This window comes from Stigmatopora nigra, chromosome 11 (genome assembly GCF_051989575.1).
Source record: "Stigmatopora nigra isolate UIUO_SnigA chromosome 11, RoL_Snig_1.1, whole genome shotgun sequence".
NCBI lineage: Eukaryota > Metazoa > Chordata > Actinopteri > Syngnathiformes > Syngnathidae > Stigmatopora > Stigmatopora nigra.
The window spans coordinates 12290682-12314025 of record NC_135518.1 but is presented as its reverse complement, the minus strand read 5'-3'; the positions used below and the strand labels follow the sequence as shown (position 1 = coordinate 12314025).

General features: G+C 43.0%; 5 protein-coding genes across 13 annotated transcripts; 2 read left to right on the top strand and 3 right to left on the bottom strand.

Annotated features, from left to right (window-relative positions):
• On the top strand, positions 1-1311 carry dnajc15 (DnaJ (Hsp40) homolog, subfamily C, member 15). The gene is made up of 6 exons (XM_077728480.1): positions 1-158; positions 539-590; positions 703-776; positions 853-929; positions 995-1065; positions 1148-1311. Exons 1-6 carry the CDS (start codon positions 45-47, stop codon positions 1216-1218), a joined length of 459 nt encoding a protein of 152 aa, XP_077584606.1. The 5' UTR covers positions 1-44; the 3' UTR covers positions 1219-1311.
• A 109-nt stretch (positions 1312-1420) lies between these two features.
• Positions 1421-5464, bottom strand: LOC144204467 (RCC1 and BTB domain-containing protein 1-like). Of its 7 annotated transcripts, none has more exons than XM_077728472.1 (13): positions 5299-5464; positions 4973-5120; positions 4272-4485; positions 4011-4161; positions 3764-3930; positions 3499-3669; positions 3330-3443; positions 3087-3229; positions 2820-3010; positions 2593-2719; positions 2335-2486; positions 2115-2257; positions 1421-2043 (listed from the first exon to the last, which is right to left on the bottom strand). In XM_077728472.1, the coding sequence occupies exons 3-13, from the start codon at positions 4395-4397 to the stop codon at positions 1903-1905; spliced, it is 1626 nt and encodes a 541-aa protein (XP_077584598.1). In that variant the 5' UTR covers positions 4398-4485; positions 4973-5120; positions 5299-5464; the 3' UTR covers positions 1421-1902. The 7 variants fall into 7 exon arrangements, with proteins under 7 accessions (XP_077584598.1, XP_077584600.1, XP_077584601.1 ...); XM_077728474.1 differs by having other exon boundaries at positions 2127-2257; positions 5299-5463; XM_077728475.1 differs by having other exon boundaries at positions 3330-3428; positions 5299-5463.
• A 435-nt stretch (positions 5465-5899) lies between these two features.
• On the bottom strand, positions 5900-17363 carry kpna3 (karyopherin alpha 3 (importin alpha 4)). Its single transcript, XM_077727714.1, has 17 exons — positions 17124-17363; positions 13959-14003; positions 12926-13015; positions 12477-12506; positions 12343-12395; positions 12165-12260; positions 11745-11830; positions 11414-11500; positions 11122-11291; positions 11002-11046; positions 10785-10916; positions 10571-10699; positions 10267-10371; positions 10091-10162; positions 9819-9981; positions 9657-9748; positions 5900-9396 (listed from the first exon to the last, which is right to left on the bottom strand). The coding sequence occupies exons 1-17, from the start codon at positions 17190-17192 to the stop codon at positions 9298-9300; spliced, it is 1563 nt and encodes a 520-aa protein (XP_077583840.1). The 5' UTR covers positions 17193-17363; the 3' UTR covers positions 5900-9297.
• Positions 17364-17905: 542 nt separating this feature from the next.
• On the bottom strand, positions 17906-21632 carry spryd7b (SPRY domain containing 7b). Of its 3 annotated transcripts, none has more exons than XM_077728127.1 (6): positions 20944-21632; positions 19834-20015; positions 19409-19525; positions 19133-19299; positions 18621-18723; positions 17906-18553 (listed from the first exon to the last, which is right to left on the bottom strand). In XM_077728127.1, the coding sequence occupies exons 2-6, from the start codon at positions 19937-19939 to the stop codon at positions 18456-18458; spliced, it is 591 nt and encodes a 196-aa protein (XP_077584253.1). In that variant the 5' UTR covers positions 19940-20015; positions 20944-21632; the 3' UTR covers positions 17906-18455. The 3 variants fall into 3 exon arrangements, with proteins under 3 accessions (XP_077584253.1, XP_077584251.1, XP_077584252.1); XM_077728125.1 differs by lacking the exon at positions 20944-21632 and adding an exon at positions 20659-20813 and having other exon boundaries at positions 19834-20088; XM_077728126.1 differs by lacking the exon at positions 20944-21632 and adding an exon at positions 20659-20811.
• trim13 (tripartite motif containing 13) lies at positions 20954-22664 on the top strand. Its single transcript, XM_077728124.1, is given in 3 exon segments — positions 20954-21058; positions 21380-21683; positions 21686-22664. Coding segments are annotated over 2 exon segments (1113 nt in total). The 5' UTR covers positions 20954-21058; positions 21380-21388; the 3' UTR covers positions 22504-22664.
• Positions 22665-23344: the final 680 nt, after the last annotated feature.

Below are 23344 nucleotides of genomic sequence, written 5' to 3'. Positions count from 1 at the left end.
AGCAGAACTAGTCAGTGCACAGGCTTAGAAGCTCCTTTACAAACATGGCGACCTCCTCAAGCAGCTATTCTGCCATGGATGGCGGAGAAATGATGCGATACCCTGAATATAGTTCGAATTCAAACACCAGGGGCGACGCAGAGATTGACCGCCGGCTGGTAAGTGTCTTTTAGACAAGTTAAAAAATGTCTGTTAAGGGACGCGATCTTTAAAAAGTCTTTAGTTCGTCACCTTGCTGACCGCTACTAGCTCGCTCTTCCATTAGCTGTTTACACAAGCATAAAACTATTACGTCATATTTTAACCAACGTTTATGCTAAATCTTTACCTGAGGAAATTATAAAAGTTAAAAGTAGATTAAAAATAGGCTTAAAATGAAAGAAATTAAATTTAAGGCAATAGAATGCTTTTTAGCAAAAGAACGCATGCATAGTGAACATTTAACAATACTAATTAGCATTTTTGTTTGTCTTACGTCATCATTTAAAAGATGTTCAACAGATCTGAAAGGGAAAGTAATGTTAATTTTTGTCAACAGAGTGGTGCGCTAATTGCAGTCGGCCTTGGCGTTGCTGCTGCAGGTTTTGCAGGTATGATTTTATATACTTCTGTTCCTAAAAAAAAATCCTACTAAAATATTAGCAAGACTAAAATACTTTTTCCTTCTGTGTTTCTTCTCCATCACATTGTTTTTTTCTTTAGGTCGCTACGCCTTGCAACTTTGGAAGCCACTCGGCCAGATGTTTACAGATACGGTCCGAAAAATGCCGACGTCGGTGAGTTAACCTTAAACTCGCTTCTTATTTTCTTTGTCATTTCAATTAAAAATAAACCACATTCTTTGATTGACAGAATTTCTCGTCATACTACAAAGGAGGTTTCGAGGGCAAGATGTCCAAACGGGAAGCTAGCCTCGTCCTCGGAATCAGGTAAGGCTGCCAAAAAGCATTTAGACGCCAAATAACGTGTCATTAATCTTCATGTGCCATTTCAGTCCGGTCAATACAAAGGCCAAAGTACGTGAGGCACACCGGAGGATCATGGTCCTTAACCATCCTGATAAAGGTGACCTACCCATCATCAAAGATATTTTGATGATGAAAAAAAAGCTAATTTTGCTGTTTGTTTATTTTATTTTTACTCACAGGGGGTTCGCCTTATCTCGCAGCCAAAATCAATGAGGCTAAAGATCTTCTCGAAAAAGAGCTGAAGCGGTGACCTGCATTTCTTCCCACTAATATGGACATCTCTCCACTAGGCCTTGATTAATTCCATTTACAAATATTTATTAAAGTCTTCTTCTAAGGCACAGATATGTCTTTATAGTTTTTTGTTATCCATTTAACTCCTACCTAAATACATCTAATATCGGTGGTGCTGTTTAATACTTCTAAAATCTTGGGTTCTGTGCAAAAAAATGTTCAATTCAAATCTTGTTTAATAGTAGTGGTCATTAACCCTTGGGTGTCCAAATGCTACAGAAAATTCAACAATTTGTAACATTGTTCCATATCCTATAAAAAAAATACAAATAGGGGAATTATACAGGGGCAGGGGTTAAGATGCAACGGAGTAAATGAATCCTGTACAAAGTCTGATTTTCCACAAATTTGGGGGCAAAAATAGCAGCACAACTCCCACCAGCAGTCGCCTCAGGTGCCCTAATCATCTAATAACCGCAATTTCTCGCCCTTAATAAATTGAATGTCTTTTGTAACCTGAGTTTTTTTTTCTTAAAGTGCCACCACATAGGTACAAACTAGTCCACTATACTTAGAAAACATCTTACTTCTGATTCCAAGTGCTGGAGAGAGAGAGGAAGACGTTTGGCTCCTCCCACAAGTGCAAACGGTCATCTGGCGATTCGGTGAATCTTTGGGATGGAATGAAATTGCGGTGCGGTCAATTCTTGAAGGCGCCGCAGCGTCCGGCTCGGCAGATAAAGTCCTTCAACAAGTCGCCGTCAATCTGCTGGAAGGCGTCTGTCTGCGTCACTCGGGTCAAATGGTTGACGCAAAACTTAAAGCAGAAGTCTTCCAGATCCTGACCAAAAACGGTCGGGGAAGATGAAGTATTAGAATGAGAGCGAGAGGGGAAGGCGGGGCTCTTCCTACCGCGGAACGAACCTCGGCGCCATAGCGCACGGATGCCGCTAGGAAGGTGAAGGCATTGTCGGCCGTGATGCCGCGCTTGATGATGTGCTGGCACAGGCGCTTCAGGCGGTTCTCACAGTAGGAGGTGGCCAGGTCCAGGAGGCCTGCAGGGGATGACGGGAAAAAAAAACAAGTGTTAAAAGATTGGGTTTTGAATGGGGATGCCGTTCCTTGGCCTGACCGATGGCGTCTTCTGGTGGCAGCTCCACGTCGTCCGTGTACAGGAACTCCAGAAAGGAGCGATAAACCGGGAATGAGAATTGCTGGATTTCAATCACGTCCTTGGCGTCTTCGTTCCAGTGCGACTGGAACATGGAGCGGAAATGTTCGCACCTGAAGTGGGGTAAAAACGGGTGTTAAATATTCTTTACATCAAAATGGTAGCCAGATTTAGTTAGGCTGTGGGCCTTCCATTTTTGTGCTCTTATGTGCGTCTAACCTGATTTTCAGAACAGCTTTGTGCACATAGATGAATTTGCCATCCACACGGAACTTGAGGTCGGCTGTTTCCGGGTTGTCGAACTCCTTCTTGAGTGACTGGGCCACCGTCAAAAAATCATCTAACTCTGCAAAAAAAATACAAAGGTCAATGTTTTTTTTAATATTATTTGCACCATAATAATCTCCAATTGCGAATTCCCCCGTGTGCCCACTCGGCTATTCTACCTGCGGAGAGGAGCCTCCACATGACGGCGGGCGTGGCAAAGCAGGCGAAGACGTCGTCTGTGCAGCTAAAGTGCGTGAGGTGGGGCAGCGTGACCGTCTGCCCCCTGCAATGCCCCCACATGTACACCTGGCCGCTCTGTGTCTTGGCGGCCGACGTGTGCGCCGAGTGGCAGGCGGCCACCTCCACGATCCTGGCGAGGGAGGAGCCAAAACCGTCAGGCCACGCCCCTTTTTTTATCCACATTCCAGAACGGCGTCGAGCCTCACCTTCCTTTCTCGCCCATGATGGCGACGGGACTCAGGTGGTTGCTCTTGTTGCCCGTGCCTAGCTGGCCGTACGCGTTGGCGCCCCACGCGTACAGGTCGCCTTCGTCTGTTAGCGCCAGGGAATGCGCATAACCGCACACCAGCTGGAGATAAAAAAAAACAGAAAAACATTGACCATGGAAAAATGTTGGGGGACCCCCGATTGGGCCATTTTAGTTTCTCGCAATTTTAGTCATTTCTCACCTGCTGCACGCGCAAACCGGCGAGTCGATCGGGAGTCAACTGGTTGCTGTTATTTCCCAGGCCCAGCTGCCCGTTGCCGTTGTAGCCCCAACCGTACACCTGTCCAAACCATGGCTGGTCAAGCCGGGATGAGCGTTCGGTTAGCGCAAGATGGAGGCTGGGCACTCACCTCGCCATTGTCCAACACCGCCATGGACGAGTTCTGCCCGCAGACGATGCCGACGGCGATCTTGGTCTGGAGTCCGCTGGAAACACGACGCGGGTGGGGCTGCGTAGCTGTGGAACCGGAACCCACCTGACCGCAATTGTTGTAACCCCATGCGAACACCTGATAGGATGACTAGTACCATTTGTCCAAATAATGGCATCGACACAAAATGTGCTTCTCGTATACCGTTAGCATCTCGGCTAACGTTAAATATCCGAAGGCGCACCTGTCCAAATTCAGTGAGTGCCATGGAGTGGTGAGAGCCACACGCCACCTCGGTCACCTTGAAGTCGAGCAGGTTGGTGGATACCAACACGGGCAAGAGCCCTTGGTTGGTGGTGCCGTTTCCCAGCTGGCAGTAGACATTGTGGCCCCAGGCGAAAAGTTCCCCTTCTGGAGGCCGAAAAATCAATCATTAGGATCAAGAAAATATGTTTTTCTTAACAGGAATGGGTGTCTGGGCTGGACAGTACCTTCAGTGGCCAGCAGGACGTGCGGGCCGCTACCGTAGCTCACGCTGACCACCTTCTTACCGCTCAGAAAGTCCAGTTTCTTGGGAACGATGGTGCTCTGGTTGTCACCGGTGCATAGGCAGTTGCTGCAGTTCAGCCCCAACACGAACACCTTTTAAACATTTTCAAATTGGCTTGCGCAATCCACTACCAAGAAATTTGTCAAAACTCGCTCGAGCAGATGGAATCGTGAGATATGATGTAATATAGGTATAAACTCACCTCATGGTCCCGGTTTATGTAAATGGCCTCGTTGGCGGACGCGCCAAAGACGCACGCTTTCCAAATGCAAGCCAGATCCTGGGGGGGCATTAGACTGAATAGCGGCCATTTAGAGACGTCCACCATTTTGTTCTCAATGCCAAGTCGGGGAAGCCTCAAGCGAAAGCCGTGGGAAGGAGACCCCTCAGGTGGAAATCGGAGGCGGTGAAGGGTGCTGAAAAACAGCAAAGGTGTCTCAATATTTTGACAAAAAAACAGACCGCTTGGGGGGAAAAAAGTTCACCATGGGTACAGTTCGGCCATGTTGTTATTTATATAGAAAAGTTTGCTGGGTATAAAAGATCATTAGGGATGTCACCCTGCTGAATAAAGTTATTTTCTCATTTGTCAGTTTATGATTTAATGGATATTTTATTTTGAAAGGCTCCATCCGCTTTAAAAGAGAACACCTGAGTTCAAACCCTAATTGCATCGGTTCGCACCGAATCATCTCAAAGCCAACAATACTGGCTGTTAAGTTTAAAAAAAAGTTGAGACTGGTTTGACTTAGTTTAACGCCGGAAGGGAAGCTAAAATGACTGAAGTCCCAAACGCCATCCTAACTAGAGTAGTGGTTCGGTTCTGCCTTATAAAGCGGCGGCTTAGCTAGCTCCCGAGCTAATTAGCATCGACAATTAACAAGTTCTTGGACCAAAACTCACCCTGTGTGAATACGTGCTTGGGCTCCAAGGAAGCAGGCCTTTTACTGGTTTTCACCATGGCACTCGAGGTCTAAAGTGGCCGTTGGTCGCTAATGTTTACTGGCGTTTACAGGACTGTGAGGAAGTCTTTACGTGTACTCAGTCGCCCCTGCAAATAGAGTTGCCAGATTGGGAAGACAGTCTCCAGTTCAAAACACCTTAATACGACTTCACTTCAATAAAATAAAAACCCCAAATTACAAACTCCCCTTTAAGACAAGTTATTTCCTTCTTCAGTCAAATGTTAGCGTTGGAACCACTAAAAAAGACTTAACAGAAATGATTACATTGTGTTGGCTGTGTCGCCGATGAGCATCATGGGAGATACAGTTCTTCTCCGATTGTTTTGTTTTTGTTTTAATTAATTCATTGTTATGCGTTTATAAACTAACAATATTTTCCATGACCCATTACGAAGTGCATTATTGGATGAGTATTCCCTATGGCGAAAGCAAGATTAACGATTAAAGCAACTTAGAAATAATGACGTACGTATAAACTCAAACGGACAGGAAGCCAACCAATCTGGCAACACTGATTTTAATCTTGTTTGCGGAAGTCGCTTTATGACGCAGGCTAAATAGTCGATCGTAGAGTCGAGCTACCTTGTTTTGATTGAACTAAAGGAGCAAGTGGGTAGTACAAAAAGTAAAATAAAAAAACACTGATTTTTAGTTGAACTTGGGGCCTTTTGCTGTTTTCTTCTGCTTCTTTGAGAAAATACAAGGTGGGGTATATATGAATAGCATGTAAAACAACTAAATTAAAACAATACAAATGAGTACAAACCAAATACACTATCATGTGCCCCCCAACCCCAATAACACTTTAAATGTGATTTTTAAAAATAATTTCTTAAAACAAATCACAACACTTGCAAGCGTCGGATGACCAATCGGCTTGAACAGCAGGTTTTTATTTTGCTTCGGATCAGAACCACATAGATCACGTCCTGAGGGTGCCATGAGAAGAAATGCTATGAAAAACTCCCCCTCAATGAGTTTACGTGGCGACGATGGCTTGTGGTGATGGAGGGGGGCACACAAGTAAAAATGTGTTTGCATCGCCATGGCAACCAGCATGTGGGGTGTATGTGTGTGCGTATAGGAGGTCACATGTACAAATAGAACATTTGGTGGGTTAATATTTCATAACAAAAGTTTTCAAAGTGGGAAGCTGCACCTTCAGATATATTTTTTTAAAGAAGAGAGGCTATATTAATATTTGCAACATGACCAAAGAGGATTAAGACCATTGAGGGGAAAATGGAGGCAGAATTCAGAATTTGTTCTCATCAATCTGAGTCAGAATTCTCATCAATTGGATTTGAGAATAATTCTAATTTTACAGAATTTAGATTTTAAATGTAGAATTCTGACTCATAAGTGAGAATTTTATCCACCTATTTTTCCCTATAGTGGCCCCAACATGACTTCAACCAGTTCAAATTCCAAATAACCAATTAAAGCAAATCCTTCAACTTCCCCACCCTTTTAAAAAAAATGACCAAATCCAAACCCAATCATCCCAAATGAACCAAAAAGACAAAAAACAAAAAGGCACCTCGACTTTTTCTTGTTTGTTTTCAACTCATATTTGTCTTTATTTTGCACAGGAGTTGAAAGCATCAATGAGCCACCTTAAAGAGACAAGAGAGTTCAATCTAAAATTTATAAAAAGATAGAAACAATCAGAGGCCAAAACGCTGTCTGTTGCTTTACTATTATTCATTTAAAACAACTTTTTTTTCCTTTAAGAGCAAGTAAAAATCTTGCAACAAACATAAGCTTGTATCCAATGTGGCTACAAGACAAACATAATTGTAAATCTTTAAAGTGGCTCGGTCTAGTCCGCTAGTGCATGACTGTACACCCTCGTTCTAGAATCTGTAATTCTGGTATATGAACAACTAGCCCCTCCCCCTTAGCGGTCATGACCACACCCCCTTCTGTAGTTAGCAATAACACGCGTATTTTCGACATTACGACGAGAGGACCAAACCTGCTCCAATTATTAATAATCAGCATGTCATCACAATACATACGCAAGTCAAAAATAAAAACCAAAGAAATATTGCTTCCTCAAGAAAAGATAAAATAAAAAGCCTCGGCAGCCATGTTGGACAGCGAGGTCATGGTCGTCCAACGAGCGTCGGCTGCAGCAGCTTTGTACAGGCTTCATGTCAATATAATTATATATAGTTATATTCAATAGACGGCTAGGAGAGATACACATCACATTGTTGTTGTTGTTTTTTGTACAAGTGTTCAAAGCGAGTGGTGAAGTAGTACTGTGAAGGTTGGAAGCCAAAACCGCGTATCTTTTTTATCCTCGACGTAGAGCGAGGACACGCTGAAAAGAAATGGAATCTTGCCGCCAACAATTCGGTAATCCGTGATTTAAATTGTAAGATACTATGAGGCTATCATTTCAAAATAAAAGCAGATTTTTGGGGCAAGGAAATTTCAATGTACTTGTGTTGATGTTTTTCAAATAGGGGTCGTGACCTTAAGATAAAAAAAATGAGAATCAAAGACAAATGTTGTTTTTAAAAAGGGGGAAAATGTATTGTTAGCATCACATTCCAAACATATGACTTCATTTGAATTATATTTTCTTGTAACCCCCAGTTGAGACTTTTCCTAACAAATTAACTGCCTTTCTCCACCATAATATTCTTTTTGCTTGCGTTACCAATAGTTCAACGTAATTCTCATAACAGCATATTACGAATAACATGAGAAAATAGCTGCATTAGATAAATAGCCTTGATTTGCATTTTAGCTACAAATAAATGACTACCGCATTATCCGGACTATAAGTTACACTTTACCATAGTTAGTCAAATACGACTTATTTTTTTTTCTCTCTCTGAGACCATGTTTTTTGAAAAATATGTTAACTATTTAGCCTGTTGTTGTCCATTTTACTATTTTAACTCCAAAGTACGTTTTCCGATCAAATAAAAAAATGATACTCCCCAAAAACGCGACTGGACCATTTTCTTTTCAGCGTGGTCCTTTCGCTCTTTCTTGCTCGTGAGACTAAAACATATCCAAGGTCCAAACTAAAAGGCGACGGAAGCTGTGAACGTAAATCATCGCAAATGCGAACTGAATTCATTAAGAGAAAAAAAAATAAAAATAAAACAACGTTCCAACATTTTTTTCCTTTGTCTAAAAAATAATCCATTTCAATTCAGGCTGCTTTTTTTCTAAAGCAAATTTTGGTATAAACTCACCGGCCCCCACCACCACCACCACCAACTTGCACAATTCACATTGCAGGGGAGTCATGAGCAGTGCGGTCCGCGGTCTGGTCTGGTCTAGTCCGGTATGGTCCGGTCCAAGCGCTAAACCAGCTTGACAGTGGAAGTCTCTGCACTTCCCAGTTTTACCTTTTTCTTGCCTGACTTTGCCGCTCGTTCTCAGCAGCTAGTTCGCTTTTAAATGGAAAGAAATGAAAAATAAATGGCAGTTGACTTTCAGGGGTGGGGCTGGGGAGACTAATTCATTTAGAGTCCTATTAAAAAAAAAATAAAGATGGTGGGAAGAAAAGATCAACATCATAAAGTCCCATCAAATCCACCTGCCACTCAAATGGGCCTTTCCCCCCTCCATGGTTAATGGTGGTTTGGCTCTGCAATGGGTTAGTTAGGGAGGATTACTCGGATGACCCTCAAAGTGGGCATGCCCCGACATCAAAATGGTTTTAGGGAGGGAACCTAACAAAAAAAAAACAGGATTATTTCACCCCCAATGTGTGTGTGTGTGTGTGTGATATGATGGCTTGCAAAAAAGTAAACACACCAATTGTCCAAAAGTGTGTGTGTGGGTGAAAAATTAAAGTGTGCTTTCAGTAATTCGACGTCCTTCCGTCCTCCCGCTTTCTGTGTCGTGATATGTTGGGTTTAAAAAAAAATAAAAATAAAAATCCTGGTAGTGAGGCAGGTTGCCAGATGGTGGCGAAGGGGTGCCGATTGTTTATAAAAGAAAAAAAAAGATCCTGGTTGTCAGGCAGGTTGCCAGATGGTGCCGAAGGGGTGCTGATTGTTTATAAAAAAAAAAAGAAAAAAAGAATCCCCACAGTGCAGAGGGGGTGGGTGATGGGGGCCACAAACCTCCAAGTGGTGAGAGAATGTCAATATCCAAGTCCATCCTTCCATATTGGGTTGCCAGGTTGGAGGAGAAATGTATGAATGTTTGAATTGTGGGGAGTAGAGATTACAGAGTACCCGTGCAGCTGGTTGAAGCAAACATCCTGGCTTTTTCTTTCTTCTTCTTTTCTTAGAAATTAAACTCCTTTGTCTGCATGTTGGAAGCGGGGTCAAAGTTGAAGGTTCCTCCTTGAGTGCTTTCCGGGATAACGTTGGCATCTTCGTCAATCTGAAAAGTGGAGAGCAGATATAAAACATGAGGAAAACCTGTATTTTTTTCCCCCAACAAAATGTGTCATATAATTCAGTGTCTGAAATATAGTTTTGGTTGAAATGGGTTTTTTTCATTACCAAAATAGTATCCAATAAATATTGAAATTCTATAGACTTAAAACTCCTGTTGAATAACAATAAAAAAAATAAAAAGTCACTGGGAAAACTCTGCCCACATTAAAATCCCACTGTGTTGATGTCTCACTGTGAACTTACGTCGTCGGAAAAGTATTGATCGATAATCTCGAAGGCTAGTTTGTAGATGTCCTCATTTTCGTGTTGCTGCAAATGCTCAATCTTCTCCAAACCTGAGAAACAGTGCAAAAATGACCAATGTCCGAGGGTGCGACGGGACAAAAGCAAACGTCTGAAGCTCACCCCCGCATTCCTCAATGATCTCAGCGATGCTGCTGGCTTCCTCGCCCGCCATGATGAGGATGTTCTTGAGGCCGTCGAGGACCACCTGAACCACCTGGGGATCCTTCACCATCATCAGGTTGCAGAAGGGTGGGATGACGTTCTTTTCCACCAAGTACTCCACCTGTGCATATAAATAGTACCCTTGATTCAGTCATCACTTTTTTAGCGACAAATACGGCCTATATTTGAGAGAATAGAGTCAGTCAAGGGATTGTTTGAAAAGGACTCACCTGGTCTTTTCTGCCACTGATGGTGAGGTTGCTGATGGCCCACGCTGCCTCCTTCTGAGTGCCAAAGTCACCCTGTGAAGAGACAGGTTGTCACTATGAGGTGGACCAAGTGGTCATTTCCACCACACGGACCATAGCCCATGAGGGAATGTGGCAAAAAATTAATAATTAAGGACCTTGGCCAGTTGGTGAATGATCATAGGGATGAGTCCGGCATCAATGACCGCTTGGACTTGCTGCTGATTCCCTGCTGTGATGTTGGAGAGGAACCACACTGCTTCCTGCAAATCACAAAAAAGTATTTTTAAATATTTTGTAACATCCAAATCACTGACAGCAAACAAGCCTGTGAAAATGACAAGGATTCATTATTCTTAATTTTAAGTACAAAGAAAAGCCCTTCCAGATATTAAGTTATCAGGTCATATACATTATTTTTTTTAATCTGTCCATTGGTTACTATGGCCACACTTGTAGTACCTTATTGATCTTTTCTTTCGGGTGTGCGAGCAAGTTGGGGAAAAATCCGAGGACCTTGCAGTCAAGGACAACTTGCGTTTGCTCGTCCGTGCCGGTGACAATGTTTCCCACTGCCCGCAGAGCTGCCGTCTTCCAGGCGAAACATGGTAAAAGAGAAAATGTCATTAGAAAAATAGACATGGATATTCCGCCATTTTTGTAACCCGAATCTTACCTGCACTTTGACCTCTTGGTGTCGAAGAAGAGGCACGAGAAGCGGAACCACGCCAGAATCGATAACCATCTGGATCTGCTCGTTGCCGCCGTCCGTCAGGTAGGACAAGGCCCAGACTGTATCGACGAGGATCTGGACGCCATTTTGAATGGCATTACAATCAAACTACAAACTCGTTGCAAAAATGAATGATTATGGTGAATTGATTCTGACTTACATTGATATCGGTGTGATGTATGAGCTCGCAGAGGGCAGGCAAAATCTGCAAGGGAGGAAAAGTAAAGTTAAGAGTGGGAGGAGCCATTTCATCCAGAGGTGGATCCCTTCTGTATTTTACCTCTTGCACCGTTTCCATGGGCGGAGGCGGGTCCTTATTGCGGCACAGGTTGACGATGACCCACGTGACATTGCGCAGGAAAGTGATGGGGAAGGAGGGGTCGATGAAGGACAGCAGTGGTTTGACCACGCCCAGGGAAATCACGTAGTCCCGGCACTCTGGCCCGTCGCCTGGACAAAGGAGACACAAAATTTACACTCACTTCTCCTCTTTGACTTCCAATTGTTGTATTATCCACTAAGAAATACTTCATGGTTAACAACAACAACAAAAATCAAAGAGTTCTACTGACCTATAATGTTTCCCAAGGCCCAAACAGCCTGTTCGCATACGTTCTGATGAGGCGATAGAAGAAGTCGCAAGAACAATGGCACTGCATCTAAAAACAAACATGAAAAAAAACACAACATTAACAACATTGTATGCTAGTTGCCATTATCCAAATATTTTTTTTAAAAAGACTTAATAGCATAAAAATCAATTATTTGACTATATTAGCAACAATAAATATGCTGTCTATTACAGAACCAAAATGAATACCCCAAATAAAAGCTAAAAAAGTGTACCCAATAAAAGTAAGTTGTGTATTTCAATTCAACATTAAGAAATTGGGTCCAACTTACTGGATTTAACCACAGCTTGAGTCTGCGCCGACGTCCCGGAAGCAATGTTGGTCAGAGCCCAGGCGGCCTCGAACTGAAGAGAGGGGCTTCACAACATAAATAAAAAAAAATATTGAGAATTATTAAGCAGAAAGTGGAAATAGCAACCCAAAAAAAAAAAAATCTGACAACCAAACATACGCAAACAAACAACTCCATGTTACGCGACACTAGCTAAGCTATTGCTCCGCCTACAAATTCTTCCGGCACGTCTATTTATCCTATCAATGTCCGCAGCCAAGGCGAGGTCCTGGGAAGTCTGGACCTCCCGAAGATAGGAATGCTGTTATATTTGGCTCAGGCCCGCCAACAGCCCGCTGCATTTCCTCGACGCGCGCAAAGGCTAACGGCTCTAGCCGACTTGAATGTTTCCAAACTCACTTGTCGTCTCTTTCCAGGCAGTTGACGAGGATGGGCAGGATGCCGGACTTTATCAAGTCATCGATGGGTGGGTTTCTGTCACTCGAGAGCAGTTTTCTGACGGGTGGGAAACAACAACACGGGTTAAAAGCTAGCTTAGTGTGTGGATGTACGCTAGTAATTGGTGAGAGTTTCTTACCTGGCCGCCTGCACGGCGCTGAGCTGGATGACGGCGTTGTCGCTGGTGGCGTTCTGAAAACGAGAACAAAAATAAAAGTGGTGTTATTGAAGAAACGTTGAGATTTTTCATGTGTATACATGGGAGACGCTTACCTGTAAAATGGCATCAAGTCGAATATTTTGCTGCAAAAAAAACAACAGGACAGAAAAAAGGGCTTTTAGAAGATTTACAACATGTTTTACTAATTAACCCTTAACTGCCTGAAGCACATTTTTGTGAAGGCCTAAATAGCAAAAAAAAAAAAAATGCACCAGCTGCAAGAAGCGCTAGCTAGTTAGCAGCCATACTCTGCAAAATGTAAACAAAAGACGACATTTTACTGGACTGTTCTTTTTGGGCTTTAAAGTATTCATTTTTCAAGATGAAATATTCTTAGTAAATATATGAATATTCTTAGTAAGCTATTTTGGTATGTTTGGCTGGAAAATAGTTTCCATAACATCAGAAAATGATGCCAAAGAAAGAAGTAGAAGCTTAGTAAAGCTAAATGCAATTTTTTGGTACCATTTGACTGAAAATAAACTTTTCCCTAATTGTTTACCCCTTTGAAGTCTGAGTCGACGTCCGAGTCCTCCAGACTCTCCTCCTGGGGAACATTTCTCTTCTTCAGTAGGTGCTCGTCTCGTTTGTTCTGTGGAGAGGACACAGACGTGAGTGGGAGGGGGGACGCGTTAATGCACGAATAAATTCTTAAAGCCAGAGTGAATCCAGGCCACCCTCAAAGCTTTTCTTCCCCCCAAAAATAAGCCTGTACCCTGAGAGTGAACACATTTTGGTGGTCTACTTGTACAGTGCGCACACAGGCACACACACACACACACACACACAGTGACTTGACTGGTAGGAGGAGATTCCCTTGGCCTACATTCTCCTGCATCATGCCGCTGTGCGTCAGCGATGACTAATCAGCCTACTGCACTGTTTTGGTTCCGACCCGATCGGCCGGCGTTCAGACTGTTTGGGTAGACCTGATCCCAAGCCGCGGAATGTAACCTTTTCAATCTTTCTGCGTCTCAGTGATGTGGATATTAAGGACCCGGTTGGGGGAAAAAAATAAAATCAAAATTGAAGAGCTCTAAACAGTGTAAAATAGTCAATTAAAGATATCTTAAAATATTTTAACCACTCCCCCCAAAAAATAATAATAATATGTATGCCGTATTTTCTGCACTTTAAGACGCAACAAATTAGGGGACGAATGAAAAAACGAAAATATGAGCCAATTGCACTCGACTACACAAAACATTGGTTTTATGGAACTGTGAGGATGTCAAAATAAAAGCAGACAATTGATTTTTGTACTGTATGAATGAGTTACAGTGTTCCTATTAAGCAGAAAAATCCAATAGGCAGAACTTGGCCTCCTTAATTAATAACTAAAGTTTATTTTGTGTATTTTTCATTTTGGCAGGTTTGTGTGACAATTTACATTGAAAGTGTCAAGTGACTTTAATTTAACACCATTTGAGTCCCGATTTTCACAAATATGCATCTGTCCATTTTATGGTTTTTACATTAGAAATAAAATATTTCAATGGAAGCTTGTGTGGGTGTGTGTAGGTGTATTTTCTCACCTTTCTCAACTCCACTGTCACCTCATTCCGATGTCTTCGCATAGTCTGTGAAGAAAATGCAAAAATGTATTCAGAAATGGTGGATAGCAAGCTTTCTGGGCAGCCACATTAGCATTAAAAGCTCTCCCCTGATGTTAAAACACAACCTACTTAACATTCATCTACAACCATGATAGATAGGAAGATGATTTATTGTACTCCATCATAAAAATACGAGTAATAGTCAACATGGGGTGCCTATTTGTAATGATGCAAGGGGTGCCTAACCAACAAGTACCACATATAGCACACAAGTGAGGAGAGATGAGCTGGAGTAATAGTCGTATTTATGCATCTGTTGGCGTTTGCCGTTTGAGGTCCTGTGACTCTTTCAACGGGTTCATGTTGCTTTCCCAAATAGCCTCTTGCGTAATGTGCTCACAGTCAAAACTCAGCGGCGGCGTTATCTTTCCACAAACCATTGCTGCGTTGCACCAAACCAGCCTAAATTAATTGGTGGCCAACAATCCATTATTAGCGATTTGACGTCTGCTAAACACTCCTTTTTTTTGAGAGTACTGCGAATGACAGGTTGCTCAGTGAGATTCCAGTTTTGGGGTCAGCTAAAATGGAACCGTTACATTTTTGGAATGATTGTCTTGTTGTGTCATACTGCCGATGTTAGAAAACGAAAGGTATTCACGGCTCGGTATGTTTGGGGCGTCATCGCAGAAGCAGACTTGGAATTCTACTAAGTCGGTGTTTACAGTGGTGAGATGGTCAGGTGTGGCGTAGGAAATTAGCTGTAAAAAAAAATAAATCAGAATATAGATTAAAGGGTTTGACATTAGGAGAATGGACAAAATGTTGTTAAAGTTGTTTATTTGTATGTTAGCAGCACTGAACGTTCTTTAGTTTTTATGGGCTTCAACTTTTTGGCATGTGAACACAAAACTGATTTTGGCACAACTTTAAGAGATTAATACTAGGTTGGCTGATTAAAGTTGTTTTTGGACTTTTTTTGTGAACCAGACATTGTTAGGGGTCTGCAGTGGTCAATTTTTGGTCAAGTTTTCCAATTTTCCTATCTTTTAAACAGTTGAGCCATGTTGTTTTGTTGCACCAAGCAGAAATATATATTAGTGAAATGCTAACATGCTAACTGTCACCTAAAAATATGCATGGTGGTGGCCTAAGTAAAAAGGGAATTAAGCCTATTGACATATACAAGAGGCTCACAATGCCACCTATGGTGTAATTAAGCAATAGAGTAGCACAATTGAAGTAGCTAATACATATGTTGTTTAATTGTGCCTTGAATTCAATTTCCAATCTGCTTAGTATATAATCCCAGTGACTCAAATCCAATTTAGAACAAGTGTAGTAAACTTTAGCTAGCATAAACATGGCTATCTGTTAGCGGATTGCATACCTGTCAACCTCGAACCATTTGTGATCTTACCAAATTTTGTTTTCGCCCTTACATATATGTATAAATACATGGAAAATCTTACCACTTTACTTTTTTGTAAAAAATCACGAACAACAAGTAGAAAATGTATGTTTATGTGATTACCAGAAACAGCTGATCAAATGAAAGTAAACATAAACAAGGGAACAGGAAACGGAAATCACATGGTGAAAGTGTTACAAAACGAAATGTTTATCATGATCTTTTTTTTTTAGCCAATCAGAGGCGCCGGTACATATATCACTTGGCAGACATGCGTTTCCGGGAAGAAACAATGGCGGATGGTGAAAAATGGCTAGAAAGTGCCTTAATTTATTTTTTTTTCTCAAAATCACCGTTTAGCGTACCATTTTCATGTGTACAGCGTACCAATATAAAAATGGGCTTTCAGTTGTACCAATTACGGCGAGAACGTACCAGTTGACAGGTATGGGATTGTGCTAACAGAGCCTTCCGTTTTTGAGAATATCAAATTAAAATTAGTAATCCATCCAGCCGTAGCCTGAGTCATCCATTTAAAGCCCAGGTGGGTTGATCCAGCCTGTAGTTACAAATCAGATGAAAGCCTTGGGCAACATTTGCACACAAAAAAGTCCCCCAGTTTGAAGCCAACATGGGATGAAGTAGCGACTTGTAGAGAGAAGCTAGACGCCCCGGATGCCTGAAATAGCATCAAGAATGCGTTGGCATGGTCCATCTGTCAGGGCGGCCATGTGCTCGTGCCACCGACATCCAAACACGTTGAAAACAAGCACCGGCTGGACATTGAACCACAAGTTTTAGGCTGAGTGGATTGCTGGGAGCCTGCTTTTATATGCATTGTACTGTTGGAGGATTATCTCAGGATTACTAATAGATCAGGAAGCAACGGGACTACTGGGGTTTCTCCAAATATATTGCCCTTTCTCATATTAATTCACGACTGAAAAGTATGGGAAATATGTTGGCTATATGGAAAAGCCTACATTTCGCACCTCGAATCATTTAAACGCAGAATTCAGGGAAATTAAATCGAGTTAAGGACGACGAGTGGTTATGGCGAAGGGGGGTCACTTTTCTAGTTGCTAACTTGCCGGTTACTTAGTTGACACTTTCGCAAGTGGTGAAAATGAAGATAAAGCGAATGTAAATGTAATTTTGAGGCACCGACGGGTGATTAAAACGCTTAATCCCGCCTGGTCGGTTCAAGATAGCTCACCTGGCTAGCTAGCATGCGAGGAAAGGTGGGGCGAATGGGATTTTTTTTTTAACCTGCCGCGTGTTTTTAGTTTTAACGACGCCCGTCAAGAATGTATGCAAAAATGACAAAAATGCGGAGGGAGTGTGGGCGTTGGGGTCACTTGGAGTAACACGAGGCACACGCGGAGGTAGTCCCGGCGGAGCAGGCCCACCATTCCAGCGAACCACCGGCGTCCAGCCGACTAGCCGGAGGCATTAGCAGCCACTGACAGCTAGCATCGCCGAGTTAGCATTTGCCAAATTCCATCCGAATACGTCGTCGTTTTGGATAAAAAGTCGCAACACTACCGTCTACGAGTAAGTTAGTGACCGTCTTGCTAGGCGAAATTGTTCGAAAATGCCGGAACGGGAGGCCGACGAGCACTTTTAGCCGAGGTTAGCTTCGTCGGGGCCGGGCAGCTAGCCTTCGAAGGGAGGCCCCGACCAGAGCCGCCGCTCGCAAATCGACTCCAATGAGCCAGCAAGTCGCCTCTTACCTCGACATCGCGCCCCTTGTTCTTAAAGCTCTTGATTCGGTGGTTCTCCAAGCTGGCGTTGTCTGCCATGGCTGCGCGCGGGGGTGTTAGAGCCGGGAGGACGGGGAGGGGGTTGCTTCTGTAGTGACTCCGGCTGTCGGGATCTCCTCCTTCCTCCTCGTGAGATGAGGCTTAGGCACGGCAGCTCGTGTCCTCCTCTTGCTGCTGCTGTTGCTGCTGCTGGTGGGCTCCAGGGCGCGGGGCGGGTTGGTGACGACCCAAGTCACGTGACTTATGTGGGCGTGGTTACCAGCAATGGACCTTTGAGTTGGTATAGTCAGCTCTGCCAAGAAATTGTGTCCCAAAAAACGACCGCATGATGCGCTAATGTATTTTTTTTAGTTGATAGAAAACAAATTTGTCAATTAAATCGGGACAATTCACCCAAAATGAGGGGAACGCCCACCTTTTCCCAGGTTGTGACATCATAACCAGATTTGATAGAATGCTACCTCATTGTGGATGTTAACGTTCATGTGACTTCTGTCTTTTTTATGGAATTTGGGGGGAAATGTATGTTAAAGTCAGTTGTAGTATTCTTGTGCACCTTTAAGTGAGGTGAAATTAAAGTGCTTTATGCAATAGGTCAATGTATTTCTGCTAGATGTAGTGCCTTCTTTATTTTATATTATAGTATATGGTCACTTCTCTTTGGCTGTAGTTACTGTGTTGTTCCTAATACAAAATAAAGTAGTACTATGTCTAAAAAAAGCATCCCATTGTCAATGATAAAAAAGAAATAATTCCTGCAGACACAGACATTTAATTTTTAGACAATATTTGGATTTTCTTGTACAATCAAATAGTGCAAACAAAGACATGTACATTGTCAGCACACCTGCAACAAGATGAACCGTACGCTTCTGATAATATTCCTATATTGGATAATAAATAAGCCATAAATGATTTCAAGATATACATACCAGAAGGAGGAGGAGGAGAATCAACTTCTCGTTACAATCTCAACGTGTTGCACGTCATTTTCTGTCAGTTCAAAATATAAGGTCGCAAAAACATAAATCACTGCATAACTAACCTGAAACTTGCTTAATGTTTGATCTGTGAATAAAATAAATATCGATCAGCCTTTTGAAACCGTTTTTCTTACACGGAAAAACGGCCCGTGATTCAGAAAATGTGCAATTTGGGACGTCTGGAAATGGAAATTTAAGATTGCCTTATAAATGGGAGACATTACAAATAAAGTGTGAGGTAATTGGGGATCAATAGGGAGAGAAAATTGGCAAATCACAACCAAAACATGACGACAACGACAATGACAAAGGCGCTTGTTTAGAAGATTTGTTGTTCGAAAAGGATCTTCTCAAACCCTTGGGGAGCCGTGTGGTAAAAGTCACTGAACTGGCAGTCTAAGATGGCGCTGTCATCCACTGGAACAAAACGGTGAATATTATTGCTCTTGAAAAATGTAAGAATAAAAATAATAGATGGCCTTACCATAAACAATGGGGGATACGGTGCCACGTATCCCCGATGCGGGACAATGCATATTCTTCCCATTCAAATATAAGTTCATCTCCACATGATCATATGTGATGCCCTGTGGACGACAATTAAATTACACTTCAAATTATTCATACTTTGGCAGCAGGTACATGCTTTTGTTCAAGATAAAAAAAAAAAATCTTTGGAATGTGCTTAAGTACATTCGTTTTGTATCTTTGTCTCCCTCTGCTGAACTGCAAAGGGTATTGCAAACATGCCATTCAAGGAAAAATCTGCCATAAGCGAAAATAACAGAATTATACAGAAAATTATTTTCCTAAAATATATCCTGCATTACTCTTACAAATCAAATTAATACAAACTTGGAGGGCGGGCCAAATTCGTGCCAACTCGATCTGACATGGGCCGGTCCAACTTCATGAAAGGAATGTAAATGATGCCATTTGACCTTTGTTTGGACAGGTTCTTGTGTGAATCCTGAAAAGAATAGAGCTGGAACTTACTACTACGTCGCCCTCCTGTGGGAGATTGTTGGCAGGTAGGCGGTTCTTCTCCTCGTTGTTGAAGACCACACAGCCATCATGTCTCAGGACCAAACTGTGGACGTCTCGGCCTAAAGGCACTTGGTTGAGATTGACTTTCTGTGTGGCAACGCCCACTCCCCAGATACCTTTTCAATGAGCAGCAAAAGATATCACATATCAGACAATCATTCGGCGTGTAGTTAAGAAGAGCCTTGATTCAAAAAAAGGGAACAATTGACAGACATTAGTACTCACCAGTGGACTGTATCTTAAACTCAAAGTAACTTTTGTTCTGGTGCAGAGGAGCGTTGGCCAGGCACGCTCCGGTGCCGCATATCCTCCGGCCACTCTTCACTATCACAACATCTGTTCCTGCAACACAAAAGTCAAAAACATCTCATGTAATTTGGTCGTCAGGGACATGGAACATTATTTCAACATCTATTTTCGAGCATGCCTTTCTCTCTTTTTTAGGACGGGCAAATGTCCTCAGAAAATACATGTTTATGTTTTGTATGAGATTTATGCAAAATTCGATTCTAAAAACGCTCAATTCTGGAACGAGCTATACACTTTACTAATGGTCAGCTGATCTTGTAGCATGTTAGCAGAGAAGAACTCACATGGATGGAGTTTTGTAATATAAATTGGATTCTAATAAAATAAGAAATGCGATTTACCCATGCGATGAGTATCCAATTGGACCGTGGGCATTTCTTTAAGTTGGACATGTCCAGGTCCTCCGTCTCCGCAGCAGTTTAGACAACACGTAAACATCGCCGCCATCTTCCAAGAAGCATAGCACAAATAGCCACTTTCGGAAGTCGTCCTTTTCTTCAGCCATTTTCAATTACAGCGACACCTGCCAGCGGGAGGCCAGAGTTACATCAGTCAACCGCCCATCCAATCACAACGTAAACGATAGGCAGTTGTTGCTGATGGCATGGAAACAAGGGAAGAAAAAAATCCGGGTCAAAAATTCCCTCACGTGACTATTGCAAATACATGTTACATAACCCTGAGTGGGTTAAAAGTAAGTTTGAAAGAGAGCAAGGAAAAAACGAAGTACGCTAATCTCGATGAAATTGGGTTTCAACCGTGCATCTTTTGCACAACCAAAATGCTTTTGATGCAGTGGAATTCCAATGCTACTTATATTACATGCAGATATATTATAGTGTTACGGCTATGGACTATATTGACTTTTCATTTGACTTTTCTAGCTCAAGTCAAAGTTGTGAACCTCTCCCTACCCTTGCTTACGAATAACTACACTTAAAATAACTTTTTAAAATATAATTAATCATAACACTGTTTAAAAGAGCTAATTTAGGTTATAAACATGAAAACATTATCATAAAGCCCCAATGTTTACATTGAGTGGCCAAATAAAGGTCAATCAAAAAATGGCATAATGGTTTTACGGTTAGCAACGTGCAGTGACAGGTGAGCGTTTATGTTTGCTTTTGTTAGCATATTTGTTTATAATCACCATCCACACATACCTTGTGACAGAAGTGGGGCAGCCCGAGAACGGCCGCTAAAATGTTCTTAAAACCGAAGTTGACAGTTATTCCACGCTATCGTGTTTTGCATGGCAACAGCCAATCTCACTAGAGACCGTCTGCCAAAAGACACCATTAGTAAAAACGCAAAATGCTGATTATTGGATGTAAATCTTACAGTCGTAAAAAAAATAATATGCACGTGTACGATTTAGTAAACTTACTTTTTAATAGGTTAGTTCATGAATCTAGCTTGATAATTGTTTTTTTCTTTTTTCTACTTACCCCAGACTATCGTTGAAAGGGTTAAAACGTCGAGATCCAGGAAGTAAGTGGATGAAGTCTGCTCGGCAACAAACGACATGATTGCGTCGTAACGTGCGGTTCTTCTAAGCTGCTGGTGAGTGCCTTGCTTTTTTTTCTTTTGCCTTTTCTCCGCTAGTTACCAAGCGAACCTGAACGCGTCACGAGATCGCAGCCGAGCTTCTTGACAGCGAACAGCCGTCGACGGTGGTGCCTTTAGGAGCTCCGTTATTTGAAAGCGCGTCCATTTTGATTTTTTTCAACTTTGTGTCTCTTTCAAATGTTACTTTCAAATGTTACGTGGCGATCGACGTCTTGATCGTGGAACAGACATGTCACGCAATGTAAAAGACTGCCATGGCGAGGAAGCTCCAACGTGACAGCCACTTTTTTCCTTTTCCTTTTTTTTTCTTGACAGGAGTCCAACATGGAGCAGCTGGAGGAGGAGTTGACGTGCCCGATCTGCTGCGGTCTCTTTGACGACCCCCGAGTTCTTCTCTGCTCACACAGTTTCTGCCGAAGATGCCTGGAGGCTCTCTTGGAACCCCTCCGGGTCTCGGCTTTCTCCAGGCCGCCATTCCGGTGCCCGACGTGCCGCAAAGAGAGTCCGCACAACGGCGCCAGCAGCATGCAAGTCAACTACTCCCTCCGGGGCATAGTGGAGAAATACGTCCGGCTCAAGGTGATGCCCCGAACGGGCGTGTGCGCCCAGCACGAAGCTCAGCCTGCGCCACGGACCGGAGGCTGATTTGCGGTCGCTGCGCCACCGCCGACGAGCACCGGGAGCACCGCTTCTGCTCCCTGGAGGAGGCGTACGAGCGGGAGAGGAGAGCCTTCGACGAGCTGCTTCGGGGCGCCGAGGGCTGGCCGAGCCCCGGAGCCATCGCCCGCCTGGAGTCGCTGCGGGTCGCCAAGAAGGGGGCTCTCCAGGCGGTCAACGAAGACGCAGAGCGAGCCAGCGCCTACTTGGAGAAGCTAGCGGCTGCATTGGAGAGCAAGAAGAACGAGATCCGGTGCGACTTCGAGACGCATAAGCTGGCCGTTTTACAAGCGTATGACCCGGAAATGACTCGGCTGCGGGACATGTTGGACCGACAGCGGGGCGTGCTAGCGGCAGCTGAGGACTTCCGCGGCGTCACGGAGCCACTCGGCTTCCTGGAGCACATGAATGACTTCCGACAAAAGCTGGCAGTCCTGAAGGATGAGGAAGAGGAGCGAGGAGAAAAGACGACTCGGACAATGCCGAAAGTGCCTCCGCTCGACGTGAGAAAGTGGGACGCCGTGAGACTCGGCGACGTCGACAAGATAACGGTGCCTCACGAGAGGGAGGCGGCGACTGTGGTGGTGGCGGCGTCGTCAGCGAGGTCGCGACGCCTCGTCCCGGCCCTCCTGGCCTGGGGGTTCTTCTCGGTCGCCACTACGCTTCTGTTCCTGGCGGGGGTGACGGAGGAACACCTGTGGGAGGTGACCGACGCGTCCACGCGAGTTGTGGGCAACTTCATAGACTCCGTCGTCACGTACACTTTGGCGGCTATACGTTGAGCCAATCAGTTTATGGGCGAAACTAATTGTGGGGATAATCATGGGGGGGTTAGAGGTGACCATTTATAGTACGTGGTGGACATCATATTTTAGGTCCGTAATATTTCCTATGCAAATCTCAATAAGGCCTACATTGATTTCTTTTCATTTCGAAGCCAATGACATCAATGACATCATGTTCACTTTTACGTAATATTTTGCCAAATAAAGAAAAAGACCGAATCACAAGTTTTACATGCTCGTTTGAATTAAATTTGGACGTTTGAGTTGACTTAAAATTATCCGCACGTTCCTCCAGGTGACACTAGAGGAAAATAAAGTGAGCAAAAATGAAGAAAAAATCCTACATAAATGACTTAAAATTATCTTTGACTCGCTTGGTGAGATGTGAAAATGTTGTAAAAAATAAGAAAAATGACAATTCGGGGCCTCTTAGATTTCTACATTTATCAATTTCGAAGGTACAAGTGGTCATAAATATTAAAAATATGCCCTTGCATATTTTGTTATGTCAAGCAATATTTTTTTGCGATGTGATTTCGTCTAAAAATATATATAAACACAACCTGGGGTCGAGTGATGTCAGCATTGACACACACACATAGAAATATAGATATATATAGACCTTTGTTGCCAGGCAAATATTGCATGGAAATACACTCAGCAAGTGCACATTAATATTTGATATTTCAGTGCAGGGCCTTCGAATATGAATGTATATAAATTACACGAGTGCAAGGGATTTCTTTTTTTCCCTGTAAAATAAGCACGAACTTTTGCAAAGTATACATATTTGATAGAAATGTTATCTAATTAAAATTAATACGAATAACCTAATAAA

Coding starts and splice junctions, on each gene's coding strand:
- dnajc15 (XM_077728480.1), top strand. CDS start 45: ATGGCGACCTCCTCAAGCAGCTATTCTGCCATGGATGGCGGAGAAATG. Junction 159..538: donor CAGAGATTGACCGCCGGCTG/GTAAGTGTCTTT, acceptor TTTTGTCAACAG/AGTGGTGCGCTAATTGCAGT. Junction 591..702: donor TGCTGCTGCAGGTTTTGCAG/GTATGATTTTAT, acceptor TTTTTTCTTTAG/GTCGCTACGCCTTGCAACTT.
- LOC144204467 (XM_077728472.1), bottom strand. CDS start 4,397: ATGGTGGACGTCTCTAAATGGCCGCTATTCAGTCTAATGCCCCCCCAG. Junction 3,011..3,086: donor ATCATGGGCGAGAAAGGAAG/GTGAGGCTCGAC, acceptor CTCCCTCGCCAG/GATCGTGGAGGTGGCCGCCT. Junction 2,720..2,819: donor GTGGAGGCTCCTCTCCGCAG/GTAGAATAGCCG, acceptor TTTTTTTTGCAG/AGTTAGATGATTTTTTGACG.
- kpna3 (XM_077727714.1), bottom strand. CDS start 17,192: ATGGCAGACAACGCCAGCTTGGAGAACCACCGAATCAAGAGCTTTAAG. Junction 10,917..11,001: donor TACATCACACCGATATCAAT/GTAAGTCAGAAT, acceptor AATGGCGTCCAG/ATCCTCGTCGATACAGTCTG. Junction 10,163..10,266: donor TCATTCACCAACTGGCCAAG/GTCCTTAATTAT, acceptor GTCTCTTCACAG/GGTGACTTTGGCACTCAGAA.
- spryd7b (XM_077728127.1), bottom strand. CDS start 19,939: ATGGCGGCGATGTTTACGTGTTGTCTAAACTGCTGCGGAGACGGAGGA. Junction 18,724..19,132: donor CACAGGAGGGCGACGTAGTA/GTAAGTTCCAGC, acceptor TGTCGTCCACAG/GGCATCACATATGATCATGT. Junction 18,554..18,620: donor CGTATCCCCCATTGTTTATG/GTAAGGCCATCT, acceptor GTTTTGTTCCAG/TGGATGACAGCGCCATCTTA.